This window comes from Erithacus rubecula (genome assembly GCF_903797595.1).
Source record: "Erithacus rubecula genome assembly, chromosome: 6".
Taxonomy (NCBI): Eukaryota; Metazoa; Chordata; class Aves; order Passeriformes; family Muscicapidae; genus Erithacus; species Erithacus rubecula.
In genome coordinates this window covers 25,766,234-25,783,654 of record NC_136688.1, presented here as the reverse complement: position 1 = coordinate 25,783,654, position 17,421 = coordinate 25,766,234, and the positions used below count along the sequence as shown (strand labels likewise).

Genomic DNA, 17,421 nt, shown 5'->3' with positions numbered 1-17,421 from the left:
TTTCTTTCCAGATTTTTGATGAATGAGGTTCAGGAACTCTAACCTGTCTTCCTGTACTTTGGTATCAGATAGAGGAGGTCATGAAATCTCTGAATATTCTTTGCTCACCAGTGCAGAGGGGCTGTAGGATGTAGGTCAGACTATATTTGGTCAATAGAGGACTCCTGCCTTGCCATACATAAATTATGAAAGAGAATTAGAGTGTTTTGCTTCAGGTCTCCTTAGTTATTCAATTTGCAGCATAAAGAAAAGAGCCTGGCAGCATTACAACTCACAAAAACCAGATGAATTCTTCTACTTGAGTCTGAAGAGTGCATCTGGAGTGCTATTAGTGTCCTTCTCATCTACAGCATGGTGAAATTGTACAGCAAATCCTCTTGAAACCTAACCTTTTTCTTTGTGAATTTTTCAACCAGATGAGTTCTCTGCTCATTTAGAGAGCTGCATCAGGTGGTGTGTGATGATCAATGGTAAAGGTGATGTGAGTGCAGCAACTACTGGCCAGGGCTGTGTGTGAAGATACTGCTTAAGTGGTTGTAGTGCTAAATGTGTAGCTGTGTCTTAAGAAATAGTCAAAATTAGTGACTGCAGATTTTTATCCCTTGTTTCTCAGCTCTAATTCTCCAATAGGTTAGTGAACACCACTTCTAGCCACAGCAGCAACCTAGAATACTTCCAAACTGGCTGCTCTACAATATGATACAGCCCTTAACATGGGTGGATTCCAGTTTTGTCTGTCATCCAGGTGTATTTTCTTTTTTCAGTGTGCTTAATCAGGTATGTGCAAGGATGCTAATTTAAATGTAATTATTTTATGTTTATTCATTTTGTTAGGGAAGGCTAATCTGTGTCTCACAGGTTAAGCTATTAGAATTAGTTGGTACTTATACAAATTTTTTCCCTTCTGTCTTAAATTTCTCAAATTTCTACATTACTGGAACATTTAAAAAATATTTTGTAATTATATACATATATAATTAGTTACAAAATGCTCTGAAATCTTCCCACACAAGAAGCTATGGAAATGCAAGCCATCACTTTCATATTCATATCCAAAATGAGAAATAATATACCGATTTGAGATGAAAAAATGTATCTTAATTTTTAAACATCTTACTGAAATTCAGGGACCTATGGAAGAATAAGATAAGACTTCTTGACATGTTCAGGGGTTATTTAGAGAATGAATGCATATCTGTTATAATTGGGTTTTTTGTATTAGGTGTTTCAGGTTTATGAGCTAGAAGCACACGTAATTGTTGTAAATTTTGATTTTTTTTATATTAACTAATTTTAGTAGGTTTCACTAGTCTGCAATAGCAAGAAAATGAACATTTACATTGGTTTTCATGTTTAATAATCGCTTTTAGAACCACAAATAAATAAACAAAACCCCAAAGTATTCTTTTCAAATTTGTCAGTGGTGTTAACTTGTCATGTATAGTAGTAAACTAGCTCTCTATAAACTCAGCTAGTTAACACTCTGGTTTACAATTTGAAATACCATGAAGGGACACATTAGTCCAAAATCCTCTTCTGAGCTTCATTTTCAAGACATGATACATTATCAAATAGGTGTGTTCTTGAAAGACAAGAGGGCAAAGGTTTTTTCTGTTTGGTGAGTCTATGTTTTTACTGCTGCCATGGTTAAAAACACGGTTTGTCTGTAGAAAAAAGATTCTAATTTCAGATTTTACAGAATTGTGATGCCTCTTGTTACATATCCTGATGGAAACTATATTGAGTCAGCAGTTAGGTTCTTCCATGTTTTAATCAAGGCAGAAATTCAAGGAGCTATTCCAGCTTGTAGCTACTAGAACTGTGTCATACACAGTAGATTTGATTTTGTTTAGGGAAAATGTACAGACATTGTACTATCTCATTCATGGAAGGGTAATTGTTAATAAGTTTCAATTTTTCAATAAATTTTACCCTGGCTTAATCACATTCTTTTAGGCAACTGGATTTAATATTAGTAATGATGTTTCTAGAAGAATTTTCTTCTGCACACTCTTTTTCTAATGCAAATGTGCAAAAATTCTTATTTGTTACTTTTATCCAAGTGTCAGAGGAAATTGCTTGATATGTAGAAATCTAAAAGCTGTGTTTTCAAGGCAGTCTTTTGTCTGAAGGAAATTCTTCAGGCATACTTTTTTCTCATCTGCCTTTGGTGTACAGAAGAATTAAATTGTGCATCATGTTAAATTCTTCCAATGGAAACTTTCCAAGTTGTAAATTAAGTAATTAAGAGTTGAGTACAAGCAGTCAGCATGAACAACTTAATTTTTTTCTGAATAGGGTGTGGCTGTAGAGAATGTTTCCTTTTGACAGAACCATTCTTGGCCATTTTGCTTCTGCAGGTTTCTCTACTAGAAGCAGCAGAAAAGTCATGAAGGTCTGGACAACAAATTAGCTGTGGTAATAGCATCTGCATACATTGAATCAAAAAAACCCCAAACATATAAAATGTTATAATTGTTTTACATGTTTGTGGTTTCTGACATCATCAGTGATTTTAAGATTCCCAAAATTTGTAATCACAAATACTCGCAGTTGGCCTTGTCTGTCCTTGAAGTTATAATTTTTCTTTTTCAAATTGCTCTTTTATAATGCCAATCCTATCCAAAACATGTATGACTTATTACATTTTTCTAACAACATAATTTCATTAGCATAAAATAAGCAAAGATGTTTCAAGAAGGCTAAGTGGTCTGTGGGATTTCCCATGGAGAGCTCATTAACTCTGGGGTCAACAATTGTTTCCATGGCAACACATCATACTATAATAATTTTGAAATAAATAGGTGGTTTCAGTTCAGAACATAATGAGTAATGATTATTTCTCCTGTAATTAAGTTATAATTGATCTAACTAGAATAATTAACATTGTGCCTGTAGCTAACTCTACATACTGTCTACTGTATCATCCATAAGATAATCTTTAATTTAGATGTATTTATTTCTTAAAATATTTGTCTTCTATTATTAAAATCACATATGATTCTAGTGCAACAGTAATTACAGGGAAAAAAATTCACACCTCTGAACTGTGCATTAAGGCAGATGAATGTTTTCTTTGAAAAGAACCATTTCTTTGGAACTCCAAAAAAATACTACAATAGTGGACATTTTAATAGCAGTATCACTGGAGTATTATGTTGAGTGATATGAAGTATTAATCTGTAAGCACCTCTGCTTTCCATTTCAGCAGTAAATTTCAAGAATGTTCTTCATTGGTTTGTGCATTATATAGAAGTAATTTCAAATCAAATGAGTACTTGTTTTAGCTCCTGCCTATTTGATTATAGGTGCTTCAACAAGCCTAGTCCCCTCTTTTTTGAATGTAAGGGTTAAATCTGTATGGCTAAGATGTACTGGAAAGACTAGAAAATTCTCTCCAGAATTTCAACAATTCTCTGTTGAAAAATGTAAACTAACTTCATATCAGAGCTGCTTTCTTCTAGCAAAGAATTGACATATGAGAGAGGTGTCACAAGGAAAAGAGAGTTTTCATGTAAACATATTTGAGCAAAGGAGGATTTAAATGCAGTTGCAATTCTTCTGGAAATAGATCAAATAGATAAATATCCTTCTGAAAGCAAATGCCTAAGGTTGTCTCATCTCTGTAAGTTGAGAGGACACCAGGATCATTCTATTCTAAGGGAAGTAGGTATGTGGAAGATAACACTGGTGTTTTAATCCTGAGTTATTTTGATTGCCAACTAGACTAGCTCATCAAGTAAAAAGTTTGAAAAAGGAAATATCTTGCACATCCTTACTTTTGAGATGCATCTGCAGCCCTGGAGAACAAGGTATTGAAACAAGCTAAAGATAGAGCTCAGTGGACAGCAAATGCCCGAGTGATCTCTCCAAAATCTGAACCTGGTCTTCCAAGGATTATATTGCATTAAAATTTCCTCAACCAAATTTTACCCAGATTGTAGATCAGAATTTTTAAGCAAGCTAATGATTTTTTGTCTGACAGACCAAAATAAAGTTCCTCTGTCTTATGAAAGGAACTCCTTTAATGTAGGCTACCTGGAACTGTGTTGTCTTAGGGCAAATTACTACATATGTATGAAAACCTATGGGACAGCTGCCCTGTTTCCTAGACCTTTTTTTTCCCCACCAGTTTTATCAATTTTTCTTTCAGTGCACAGTTCTTGCTAAATTGTTTTTTAACACTCAAGATTTAGGCATTAAATTATCTAATCATGGAAATGTGCTATTTAAGACAATTCTATTTCTTCTGTTCTTTCTGTAGCTGAACTGATGTTATTGCATTCTCTCAGAAGTCTTTTGAAGTAAGAAACACTTTACTCTCTCAAAAAGGAAAGAGTGTTTCTTTCAGAAGAAAGAATCTGGACTTGAGAGTAAGAGGAGATGAGGAGGACTGTTTTGCCAAAACTAAGTAACCTCAGACTTTTGTTCAGTATATAATTTTTAATTCAGCAAACATGGAGGACTGTACTGGCCCAAACTTGAAAACAAATTACAAAAGAGATATAAAGTACTCTTAATGTAGGTCTCTGTGGGTTTTGTTGGTTTGTTTTTGTTTTTTTTGTTTTTTTTGTTTGGTTTGGTTTGGTTTCTATTGCCAGTAGTAAGTAGTACCAATGTACTAGCTCTTGCACAAGCCCAGTAAGCTCAGCACTGTGTATAATTTCTATAAAAAAATCAAGTAAAAATCTGTATTATAACATAGCAGAATCCTAGCAACACTCTACTAGTTGTCTCTTCTACCAGTAGTGCATCAAGAGTGTTTTTAACCAAACTTAGGCTCCAGTTTCCACTTTCTGTTGAGTACAGATTGTGTTAGATTCATGAAGCTACAGAATAGAAAGAAAAACAGAGATGAACTCTCTGTCCATGTAGAAAAAGATGTAAGGGTAGCCCCTTGATTTTTAACTTTTTTTTGTTGTTGTTGTTTGCTCCATCCAGTATATACAAGCCAGAATGTAGGACTCCTCTTCATGTGAGAGTGCATTTCTTCCATGTCCCCAGAGACAAAACTTGTGTATGTGCTCTCTCTTGTGTATGTGCTCTCTCTTGTGTATGTGCTCTCTCTTGTGTATGTGCTCTTTCACCCTCTCACCTCATGATTCTTGCATTTGTGTCTGTATAGTGGCCTGTCTCCAATGGGGAAGGTAAGAAACAATTCCATTTGGGTTTTTCCCCTAATTGATGGGAACTGGAGGTAGTGGGTTTATGTCCTTCAGGTAGGGAGAGACATGAATGCAGGTTTCCCATTTCCTAGACATGTACTCTAACAATTAAACTGTGTGCCAGAGACAGCATTCATCATAACCTGAACTGTTTTTCAAAGGGAATCTGACTTAATGATATATACAGGTTTTAAGAGTGCTTTATGTGTATCTATTGGATCAGACCTGTTAGGGGATTTAGATATGTAAGTATTTACTTTTTGAATGTCTTACTGACCTTAGGTAAGGAGATATCCTAACCAGGTTACTTAGTTAAAATGGGGCATTCCTTCAGTAGGAAAAGTAATAACTAATATTGGATACTCAGAAAAGTTTTTTTTTTTTTTTCAGACAAAAATATGAGTATGGAATTTCTGAATCTAAATGTCATTGTGTTCTTTCTCTTCTGCATTTATCTATAAATATTGCTGTGTACTTGCTAAAGATTTTACATTTATATATGACTTATTTTAAGTGTATTCAAACTCAAGTAAAATAAAAAAAAATCTACCCTTTAGGTTGGATCTCATAACCAAAGGGATTACTTGCTAACTGCAACATATTTCACTGATAATGTGTTTGGTTTTACCTGTTATGTGTTTCTATCTTGGAATGATAGACCATTCTTTTTTTAATTATCTACATGTATGTTATGAAGTTAGGTATTATTTGAGCATTGTAATTCATAGGAATCATTATATGATGTGTCTTGAAGATGTGGAACTGAAGTTGCTATTTAAAGGAAGTTTCTTGTATAACGTGCCTGAGTTGCTCACCTTTTTCATTAATTTTCCAATGCAGATAACAATACTCAGACCTTCAGTGGCATCCACACAGTCTGCTTCAGAGAGCTTTCACTATGGCCCCCCACTAGAGAGAAGAGAGCAGGATGGTCAGTCTGTGGAACACACCGTGGAACTTTCCTCTCCAAAGGAAAATTTGCCAGGCTTGGTTGGGACAGAAGATGCACTTCCAGCTAGTGCCAGCAAACCAGATTTGGTACTTAATATTAGCCAAGAGGTGCTTGACATGGAAGGACTTGTCAAAGAATCTGTCAATGTCCTGGACTGTGACCAAAAGGACCTGCCTGAACACAATGGGATACAAGAAGAGAAAGAACTTGGAAATATTCCTGTGGAGGAGGCTGAGGAAGAAGGGCTTCCAGTGGTTTCTGAGGATGCCATTGAAATGCTAAGCAAAGAACAGAATTCTTCTTTGCCAGGAAACTCAAAATCTGCAGAGGATGAACCTCTAACAAATACGGAAGCAGCTCAAGAATCAAAGTCAAGGCCTGTCTGTTTGATGCCAAATCAAGATGAGGTTCTGAAGTCAATAGCACCTAAAACGGCAGAATTGTCTCCCTCAAGACTTAATAATGCACATGTTAATAGGCAGGCAAGCAAAATAGCTACCCTTCAGGAAAATGGTTTTCATTCTGATAAGGAAGAAGTCCATAGCCAAGACTTGAAATGCCACCAAGTGGCCCTTACTACTATTTTGCAGCAGGAGAATAAAAAAGAGAAAAATGCTCCCAGAAATGGAGAGCTATTCCACTGCATTTCAGAAAATGAAAGCTCTTATCGATCTAAGAAGGACTCAGTAAAATCCTCTTTTGTATTCAGGCAGAGTCGAATCCCGGTTTTAGCACAAGAGATAGACTCAATGTCAGATTCATCTTCTGTTTCCGCCAAGGAAAAGCTTCTTCTAAAAAAGGCCCATCAGACAGACTTGGTCAAATTACTTATGGAAAAGAGACAGCTCAAATCTTTCCTTGGTGACCTCTCAAGTGCCTCTGATAAGTCACTGGAGGAAAAAATGGCTGCTGCTCCAGTACCGTTTTCTGAGGATGATGTCTTAGCTTCATTTTCTAGATTGACACTGGACTCTCATTTCAGCAAGCAGAATGAAGAGAGCTCTTTATCTCCAAGCAGCCCTCAGTCCAGAAAAAGCAAGATTCCAAGGCCAGTGTCTTGGGCAACAGCTGATCAAGTCACCAGTTCAAACTCAGCTCAGTTCTATCCTCGACCACCACCAGGAAAACCGCCTACTAGACCTGGGGTAGAAGCTAGGTAATGCAGAGAAAGTAGAAATAGATTTTCAGGTTGAAAATGGATTTGAGCTGGACTGCAGTTACTATGCAGTATGTAATCCTGTAGAAGTTCCATCCTTTAACTAATGTTTTAAAAAAGTGCTGGGCTTCAATTCTCTGAGAAACCTTACATTGTTGCAGAATGAATGAGGCGAAGCTGTTCCACAAGAATGAGCCTGGTTCACTGTTAAAAATACATCAACAGATGTGTATTCAATATTTTGAAGTCTGACAATCTATAACTAAATCTTTACATATTTTTTTAGAGTTGGGTCAGTTTTCCAGAACTGCTGGTTATTTACAAACCCATAGAAATTTTTAGGGGCTGTTGTATTCAGCCCCCTTGAAAATAATCTCTTCTTAACATAGACATTGTAAGTATTTGGAGATTCCAGCCATCAGCATTGAGTCAATTAGCAATACTCAGATCATGTCTAAGTAAAACAACTAATTAAAGGAAGGCAGAGTGGATTTTAAAAGACCTCCCCTTTGCCACGTCTACACGCAGACAACCGCAATCTAGTTTTGTCAGTGTCTGCATTCCCAAGATAAGGATAATTTTGATACAATAATGCAAAATCCTTTGTAGGAAGTTGCAGTGGGTCTTGTCATCCCTTAAAATTATGTATGGGAGTGTACTGATGGTGTGCAGGAATGGATGTACACCTCTGAAACCTCAGCGATAAGCGCTGCTCTTCAATGCACTTCTTCCAACACCACCAGGAAATTCCAGTTGTCCTGTAACACTGAGGCTGTTTATGTAAGTGAGTTCATGTAAATATAAATACTGTGTTGAGCTGAACAACACAGAAGCCAAAGCCTAGATCCAAACACCTCTTCCTAATGAGAAAATTGAGCTCTACATGTCTGTTTAGCAATGCAAGCTCCTTCTTAGTTTCTAGTGGTACCAAGTTTCTGTTTGAATTTTAATGAATAGGTGGAAATAGAAATAATCTTTCTTCGTTTCTTCTTAAGGTTGCGCAGATACAGAGTCCTAGGCAGTAGCAGCTCGGACTCAGATCTTATCTCTCGTCTGGCTCAAATCCTACAGAATGGATCTCAAAGACCAAGGAGTTCTACCCAGTGTAAGAGTCCAGGATCTCCACATAGTCCAAAAACGCCACCCAAGAGCCCTGTCATCCCCCGCCGCAGTCCCAGTGCCTCCCCTAGGAGCTCTTCTTTACCCCGTACTGCCAGCTCTTCTCCGTCCCGGGCTGGGAGATCCCATCATGATCAGAGGAGTTCATCCCCACATTTTGGGAGGAGTAAATCACCCCCCAGCCATTCAGGCTCCTCATCTTCTAGGAGGTCCTGCCAACAAGAGCACTGCTGCAACAAAACTAGCAAGAATGGTCTGAAAGGTTCTGGTAGTTCTTTCCACCATTCCACAAGCACTAAGACTTCCACAGGAAAGAGCAAATCAACTACTAAGCTTAGCAGATAGGAACTGGGCCTTGACAGGTATAAAGTCTCCTCCTAAATCTGATGCATGTTGTGTCTGTGTACTGTGTATTTAAAAAAATAATCAAAAAAACTATATTAAAAAAAGGTGTTGAATCTGCACATTTTAAAGAAAGTAGCCATTGTAAACTATTCATGAGAAAGCATTCTGTGTAAATAAGTGGCCAGGCTTTGCCTTAGAGCAGGCAGCAAGCAGATCCAAAAGATGGGAAGTAGAGGCCAGAATAAGAATGACTGAATAGTCAAAGAGGTGCAATGTATTTAGAGTGAAAAGGTATCTTGAAGGTGAGTGTTTTGAAACGGTATTAATCTCAATGTATTTAGTTTCCCTAGTTAGAAAATTTGGTCTAATGATTTAAGGCCTTACATACTCAAGGAGTATGTAAGAAAACCCGAAATGCTTATTCCCAAAGTGATGTCACCACTCGGGAGATAAGTACTGCTCAAGCATTTCTTTGCAGTTTTAAAAAAGCACACAGTTTAGAAAATGATATTTCTACCTTTTAAATTTCTTCCATTTTGAGCTGCACTCACCTTCGAGTCACTGGGTGCTAATTTTGTCTCCTATGTATCATGGCAAAAATATTTTACCTAAATATCATATACCTAAATATCATATACCTTACCCCTTCTTTGACACTGATGAAATTTTAAAAAATAATGCTTGACAAGATGTTTTTGTACCAATATTATTTAGAAATTAGCAGTAATTAGGATCCAAGAAGCTGATTCTCAGTTCTATATAGTACAGTTTTTTGGGAGTCATGGTGGGGTTCTTCAAACCACATTTGGCAGGATTTGGAAAAACATTCCTTCCTAAGAAATGAGAGAAAGGAGTTGAGGTATATACTTCACTGGATGTTGCAGCAAAATGATATGTAAGCTAGAAAATAACCTTTCTTTACCCCCTTAATTCAACTGAAAAGAGAACCTTCATTATTGCTGACTTCTGATTTCCATTAGTTATCGATCACTTAAACCACAGATCTTACAATGCAGAGATGATTACCAATCAAGATCTGGTTTTTGGTCATTTGTTTTCTAAAATGAAAGATGAAACAGAAATGAGGAGATAGTTTAGAGGTGATGGAAATATACTTAACACCCTTACAAAATCTGGGTAAGAATATTAATCATCAAAGTAAAAAATATATGGAAGGAAATCTAAAACATTTTTTAGATGGGATTCTTGTCCGTTTCTGGATTCTGTTTCCCAAATCCGTTTTTGATAGCCAGGTTTTGTTGACTCAGTAAAGTCCATGGTGTTTAATTCCTCCAATTTTATTAGGTAATTACTTAGTAACATCTTTTTCTCTGCAGGGATTCTGTAGAGAATGAAAGGTAGGGTACCTTTTGCTATATTCAGAAAAGTGTAGTGGGTCAGAATGGGGACACACAAGAACACAAGCCTGAGAAAGATGCAGCCAGCTTTCCTCCCTAGTGATTCCTGCTGTGGGGACTCTGGATGCATAGGAGACTTGTCAATTACTGATCTGCTTGCTGTAATCATATGCCTCTCCAGCCAGCATCTGTGCTTTTTTATTTAACTTCTGCCAAATGAATACCTTTGGATTAAAAAGGGAATATTTTGTCTCTGAGCTAACACATTCTAATGCTGCATTAACGCTGCCCTAGAGCTGCACTGAATTTCACTTGCTTTGTCAGACTATGTTGATTTTTTTTTTTTCTTTTCTTACTATGACTATGTATATTGTTTCCCATATGTAATGTAGCACAGTGTGGAACCTTAATTTCATTCAGGTTTCAAGCACTACAGATGAATGCAATAGGTAGGGTATACCTGCTTTTTCTGAAGAAACTGTACCATTGGAAAGTCCTATTCCTTTGTATTATATTGTATAATAGGTGCTATACCAATAATTGCATGTTCTCATGGTAAATTATATAATATAAATATTTATATATACATATATGTATATGCTTATATAAACTCATTCTTTCTCATTTTTCATTTGTAATTTATGGACGACAAATAATACAGTTCCCTTTCTGTTAGTTCCTGTATACTTACCTCTCCTATTCTCCCCCCCACCCCTGCCAAAAAATTCTGGAATGCACAAATTCTGATAGCCTTTATACCTTGGTACAAAATTGAAGGACTGCTGATTTCTCAACCAGCCAATGTTTTGTCCTGCAGCTTGTTTTTTTAATTTCTAATGTCATGTGTACATTTGCATATGGAACAAGAACAAAGACTCAAAAGGTATTTTTATTTCTTATAACAAATAGGTCTCATTTTTATTTCATAATGTGAGTTCTTAATTGTGAATACTTATCATATAGGAACATTGACAGTCTATGAATACCTAATGGATGAATGTGACAACAACAAATTCTATCTCTTCCTTCCTGTTTTCTACATGTTTCCTTATGGTATACCATAAAAAAGAATTCAGTAACATTGTGATGTTTTTGTCTTGGATACTTGCTGGAATTATTTGTTAAGGTGGTGTGGCAGCCCTTGATTATTTTTCTTTATTTCTGAAAAGCTTTTTTTATCATCATATAAGTTTATCCCTATGTCACATTGTCTCATAAGTTTTCATAAGTACTGACTTTATGCATCCTTGCCTGAAAATGCTGAAGTTGAGGTGTTTGTATTTTCTCTCTAGAGTAACAGGATCCAGAAATGGTAACTGCTTTACAGGTGAGAAAGCATATAACACCTATTTTACATGGTCTTCAAAGTGCAGGCTTGTCCATTGTTAGACATTACTATGTAAAATAAACCAATGCTGTAGAAATTCACTTGTACTTGAACTACTTGCCAATGTAAAAATAGTGAACTATGCCAAAAAGAAAAAGAGAAATCAGTTGCGATTGATGACACAGGCTTCTTTTGGTGACGAAAAAGGTAAAAGGACTGTATACTCTCAGTTGCTTTTTTGCTGTAAATTCAACAGAATCTAAGGAGAAAATAATGAAAATGTGAATTGAGGAGGAATTGTGAATAACTTAGCTTGAACAACCAGCTCTTCGAGTTTTTTGTTGCTTGATACCTTTCTCACAAAAGTTTACAGAATTGCTTACTATAGTCTAACATAGCAATCAGTTAATGTTATTATGTAATGGTCAGCTGATTAACTCATACATAAATATTAGCTTAATATTTCTAGAGGGCCTATATAATCATTAAGGACTCTGTAAGCCTCAGTATTTGAATGTGGAAATGGCTCTGCAGAAAACCACCAATGTACCTCTGTGTGACCCTTGTGCAGAGTGTGTGTGAATAGTTTATGGCAGGTTATCTGCAACACATTTTCAGGGATGGGGAAGATTTTTCTCTATTGTACAAAATGGCTACAGTTATTCTGCATAGCACACAGCAGCTTATATAGGAATATTAACTGGGAAGTGATAAAATTCAAGGAGCTGTTGCTTTGTCTTCTTCAATCCTCCATTTCTTTGAAGGGCAGTGCAATGGAGCCATGACATGTAGCAGGTGCAGATGCTGCACACTCATTTTCTATTTATGATGAATTCTGTGTTGTGGCCAGCACTTTGGAGCATTTTTTAGAGAAACTGAGGCATGAAGCCTTTAAACTAAAATAGAACTTGAAATCACCAAACATTTCACACGGACTTTTGTGCTACAATATTGCATGGTAAAATCAATCTAAGTTTCAATCTCAAAAATCAATATTAATTAACCTCTTTATTAATTACAAATGCCAATTACTACTTAGCTAAAACCCTGCTAGAGTAATAGAAAGTGTGATACAGTAGAGCAATGTTGACAATGATGCTAAGCACCTATCTACTGCTTGAGCAGGGTCAGTAAGCATAGAAAATTTCACTGCTCAAAGGCAGGAGCAAGATGAGGTCTTAACTGCTAGTTATATATAATTATACAGAAGGCAAACCCCTGCAGAGTGACACAAGGCATTCATTACAGCCACCAGCCACATCCTGTCTTGGGAAATCTGGACATATTCTTACCTTGAAGTCTGCATGTTTGAGATCAAGCTTTCTTGCATACCTCACTAAACAGTCTTGATGTATAGGAAAGGATTTGGTCCTATATATTTAAAAATAGCTTGAAATATTTTTCAACTGAAAAAGACTTGCTGGAGCTCTATCATCTACAATTTGTAGTATTATGGTATTAACTATTGCTGGAAAAACACACAATTTTGATTTTATATATATATAAATACAAATTTGTACATAAGTGTATCTACATATACACTTATATAGATACTGTATATTATATAGAAATATATATATACATACATATGTGTGTATATACATACAGATAGGAAGAGTCTCAGCTATTCCATCATGTTCACTGGAATTCATTTGCCAGGGTGAGCCAAGGTCTCTTTTGCTTTGATTTACTCTGGTCTCCTTTTCATCTACTGCAATGTCCCTATGCCCTAATTCTGATTCTGTGTCTTTTTCATATTGCAAGGCCTGATGCTATAGTCCTACTTGGGCAAAACTCCTGTAAGTCCTCCCTATTGCAGTAATATTTATGCAATGCTTGACTGTAATGCTTCTAATTTTTTTTTTCTTTTTCTCTTTGATGAGAATATAGATAAAGAAAGATTTACAGTACAGTCTTTTTCCTGTAAAGAGATTTTTTTCATAACTAATGGAACATTTATATGGAACACTAAGAGGCATAAATTCTGGTAAGAAGAATGTGATTATTCCAATTTCTTAAAAGGGTCTAATGGAAAACCAACAATATGTGCCTCCAATTTTTAAATATATCTTAAATAAGAGAGTTGTCTTCTGAAAAGGAATAGGAGAATAAAAGCTCATAGTCAAGCACTTTCTCATTATAGGCCTATAATATGTGTATTTTTTCATGCAGGACTGATGCTGTGAGGTGACAAGAGCCATGTCTGTCTTGTCATTCTCAGTGGGTCAGAGTCTGCTTAGGTTAACACCAAGATTCCTGTGGTACATTCTCTGTTTGCTTTTCCACTTTTGGGAATGGTCAGAGAACTGTTGGCTGGATAAAGGCCTTGATGTTTATCCATGATTCCTCTCTTCAGCTGGTAAAAGCTTTGGGTTCTCATTGGATGGTGAACATGGCAGTGCTAGGTTAGCAGTAGAATTTGGATCTTGGGGGTGTTTTCCAACCTTGATGATTCTATGATTCCTCTTTCTGAAATTTATAGAATGGGGCATAATATTTTTATTCAACTTCTTTTAGCTAATCAAGTAGGCAGTGAATGGATGGGATTTTTTTGCTGTTTTGATTTTGGCTCAACTGTCTTTGGTTGTAATTAGTACAATTTTTTGTTATCAGGAATTCTGGTAAAAGGAAATGAGGTTCAATGTTTTGACTACATGCAATACACAGGCATAGGTCTTACCTTTCTTAGCTAATCAAATTGCATACACATGCACATCACATAAGAGTACCTCACCTGTCTGCTTGAAGGCAGTCTTCCTTTTCCCTACACATAATACGTGTGAAAGAGAAATTATAGGAAGTCAGCCTGGATTATATAATAATTGTCAGGAATTGTCTTAAGATATTGTCAATTGCCAAAAAGTTTTTATCAGTCATTTTCATGTGTTTAAATAATCAGGCTTTTAGATATTTATCTTTAAGGAGAGGTTTTTGTTTGGTTGGGTTTTTAAAGGAAAAATGTACAGGAATCCATTGTTTCAAAGACTGATGTACTAACTTTGCAATGACTCTTGCCATCCAGGTTTGAACAGGTAGGCTGATTTTACTCTGCATTGATGATAACACATTCTCTCTCAACAGTAATAATGATAAACCCAAATGCTATGCTCCTGTTTCTCCTCTGCATAAAGAGCTTGGACCCATGGGAGTTCTTGCTGTTCTTGTGCAGGTGAAACTTCATTAAAATTGGAATAGGGTCTTGTTTTGTTAAGGCTCTTTCTCCTGATTAGGGACTAAAAGGATAAACACACTCTATAAATACCAAACTTGCAGTTGCTGCATTTTAAATTGGAAATTGCTTATTTTTAATTGTTATTATTATGACATGGCATGCCTATGGATCTCTCCTTTTCTGCCAGAATTACTGTTGAAGGCCAGCTTTGGCCAAGAGTACAATGTGGTTTCTTTTAAAATAATGCCACAAGTGGGCTACTCATGTGACATCCTGATCATCCACAAGTGTCTGTGGGAATTCAGCTGCAATTAATTTGATGTTTGTTTTGAGATCACTTGATCTTTGACCTTTTATGTAAAGGGTCTATGGTAACAGCAGAACAGCTTGCTCCAAAAGATGCAGTATAATTAGTTTGGTCTGCCTAGCTTCAAATCCTTTTAAACCCATATCTGCTGCATGGCAGGCAAGGTTATAAAGGTTTGATGCAAAGTGAAGTAGGTTTTTGGTACAATTTCACATCTTTTTCCTGACTGGGGACCTGGATGTGTTGCCAAGCAGCCTTCTCTGCATACTCTTTACCTTCATTGGCTAGAGAGCACGACTGCAAATTCTTCCCCAGCTTTTAACCTTCTTTTCTATAGAGTCAGCCCAGACTGAAGTTGCAGTGCTAGTGCTAACAGATGCCAATTTTCAAATGCTTTCCTATGAATATCCAAACTAGTAAATTAAGGAAATCACCAGCAATGCCTTCAGACAAGTACTGACTTTTTGAAGTGGCCAACCAATGGCTGCTAATCTAAAATCTCTGGGCAATACCACAAATAATTAAATCTGTGTATTAATTAAAAATACAATGTTGGCAACCCCATAAGAAATCAAGTACTCAATAGCACAGTCTGCAGCATGATTAAATTAAATGGAAAGTAGTTCCAAGATTGTTTTTTACCACTGAGGAAGACAAATGTTGAGTCCTTCAAATTCTCTTACTCTGTAATTGCAGTTCTCTTCCCCTCCTTGGAAATCTTCTAAGCCATTCTTTTCATTTAAGTTTGCTCAGGCACCAAGAGCATAAAGAGTTAATGCCCTTGTAATGGTCATTTGTACATAAAGTTGTAATTATTTATTTTCTCATTTGTACCATATCAAGGCTTTGTACAATGTTTAAGTTTTGTTTTCAAATTATTTTGTATTTTATTTTTATAAACTGGTTCTAAATAAAATATTCATTCAGCATGCAAAACTTCAATTCTTGATTGTGTTTGTATAATGATTCATTAACTTATAAAGCTTTAGCTGAAATATTTTTCAGTGTTTTTTACTATTGTAACCCTGTAACTTAAAAGGATAAAGTGCTTTGGTAGTGATTATTTTTTTTACATCAGTTTCAAGAAAGTAAAAAACAAACGTGTTGGTACTACTGCAACATCAATCAGATGTTCATATTGCAAATTGAAATGACTGGATCCATTAACTGATTTAGTAGGTTCATGTGTTATATAACTACAGAAAAATCCAAATGGGCTTCCTCAGAAAGCTGAGTTTCTATTTGTTTTTACCCCTTCTGTCTGTATTCATCTAAACAATTAATAATTGGCACAGCCAGATCAGGTCAATTTAGATAACAATATGGTGGTCCTGAAAAGTCACCTTCTGACAGCATTCTTCCCTTCAAAATTGAAGTTTTTTATGTAGTCAGAGGTCACTATAACTGACCTCTTTTGGGGATAATCAACTGTCTGGATGTAGCTTTTACAGTCTCTTGAGGAGACTTGTCTCCCTCCCTCCCAAATTCATATTTGTGGTTTGTGTGCCTGAATATCTTAGTCCTATGCTACCAGAAAATAGTTTGCACAATAGGACATTTTTTTTTAGGGAAGTCCAGAAGAATTGGAGAAAATTCCCTGGATCTCTTTCTCAGTTTTACCACTGTTATGCCGTGCATTCAGGCAAATTTAAAGCCAGATCTGCCTTTGTTCAAATCATTGGCAGTATTTTCATTAAGCTTCATGACCAGGTCATTAGCTCTTGTCATTTATACAACAGCCTAGATAGCTTCACAGGAGAGGAAACAAAATGGGAATTAATTTACTCATTAACAGTCCAAGAAAATTATGTTTCACCTTCTGTTAAGAGCAGCCAGAAACTTAATGGCATGGCTTCTGGATGGTGCCTGTGATTTCCCAACACAAACAATGCATCACAGAAAGGGTGTGTAAAGAAATAGGAACCAACTGTATTAATTTGAAGATGAAAATAACAATTTTTCTCACTCTGTAGTAATGAGAGGTAGCTCAGTTTCTTGTTTAAAATCCGTAAGTCTAGAATGTATCAGAAGTGGAAGAGTGATTTTGATCTGGCTTCAGTATATTTTAGTGGTACAACTGAAACACAGGGAAAGAAGCAAGATCAGAACAAACATGCTGTGGTAGATTGATGTTGAATCTGGTTGTTGTCTGACCACCACAGTGTCTTTTAGCATTTCTTGGCTTGTCCTCATTCATACAGGAGATTCAGTCTGCCCATCCTGCTCACAGGATCTTGCTGCACTTCTCGACTAGCACTGTAGCTGCCTCTCATGTAAATCACTATTGGAATATGACAAAGCAGACAACTCTCCCAAAAAATGCTGTAGTATGTGAAATTCAAGAACTAACAGTTGCAAAAACAATTAAAACATGAAAAGAAAGACAAGTAAGACCTGCCAGTTGCAACCTGGACAAGCTCAAACTGCTGTCCAGAAGGACCACATAGATTTCATTTGCTAATCTACCTGGAATGTCATGGTAGCATGAATTAGTTTCTTTGTCCATGAAAACAAAATACA

General features: G+C 36.2%; 1 protein-coding gene across 1 annotated transcript in view; it reads left to right on the top strand.

Moving 5' to 3' along the window:
* TTBK2 (tau tubulin kinase 2) overlaps positions 1 to 9,615 on the top strand; it is a 69,837-nt gene extending 60,222 nt beyond the window's left edge. The window contains exons 15-16 of the mRNA XM_079308010.1: positions 6,006 to 7,273; positions 8,269 to 9,615. Coding sequence (XP_079164136.1) covers positions 6,006 to 7,273; positions 8,269 to 8,737 — 1,737 coding nt within the window. The 3' untranslated portion in view covers positions 8,738 to 9,615. The remainder of the gene's footprint in view (positions 1 to 6,005; positions 7,274 to 8,268) is intronic.
* The last annotated feature ends 7,806 nt before the right edge of the window (positions 9,616 to 17,421 follow it).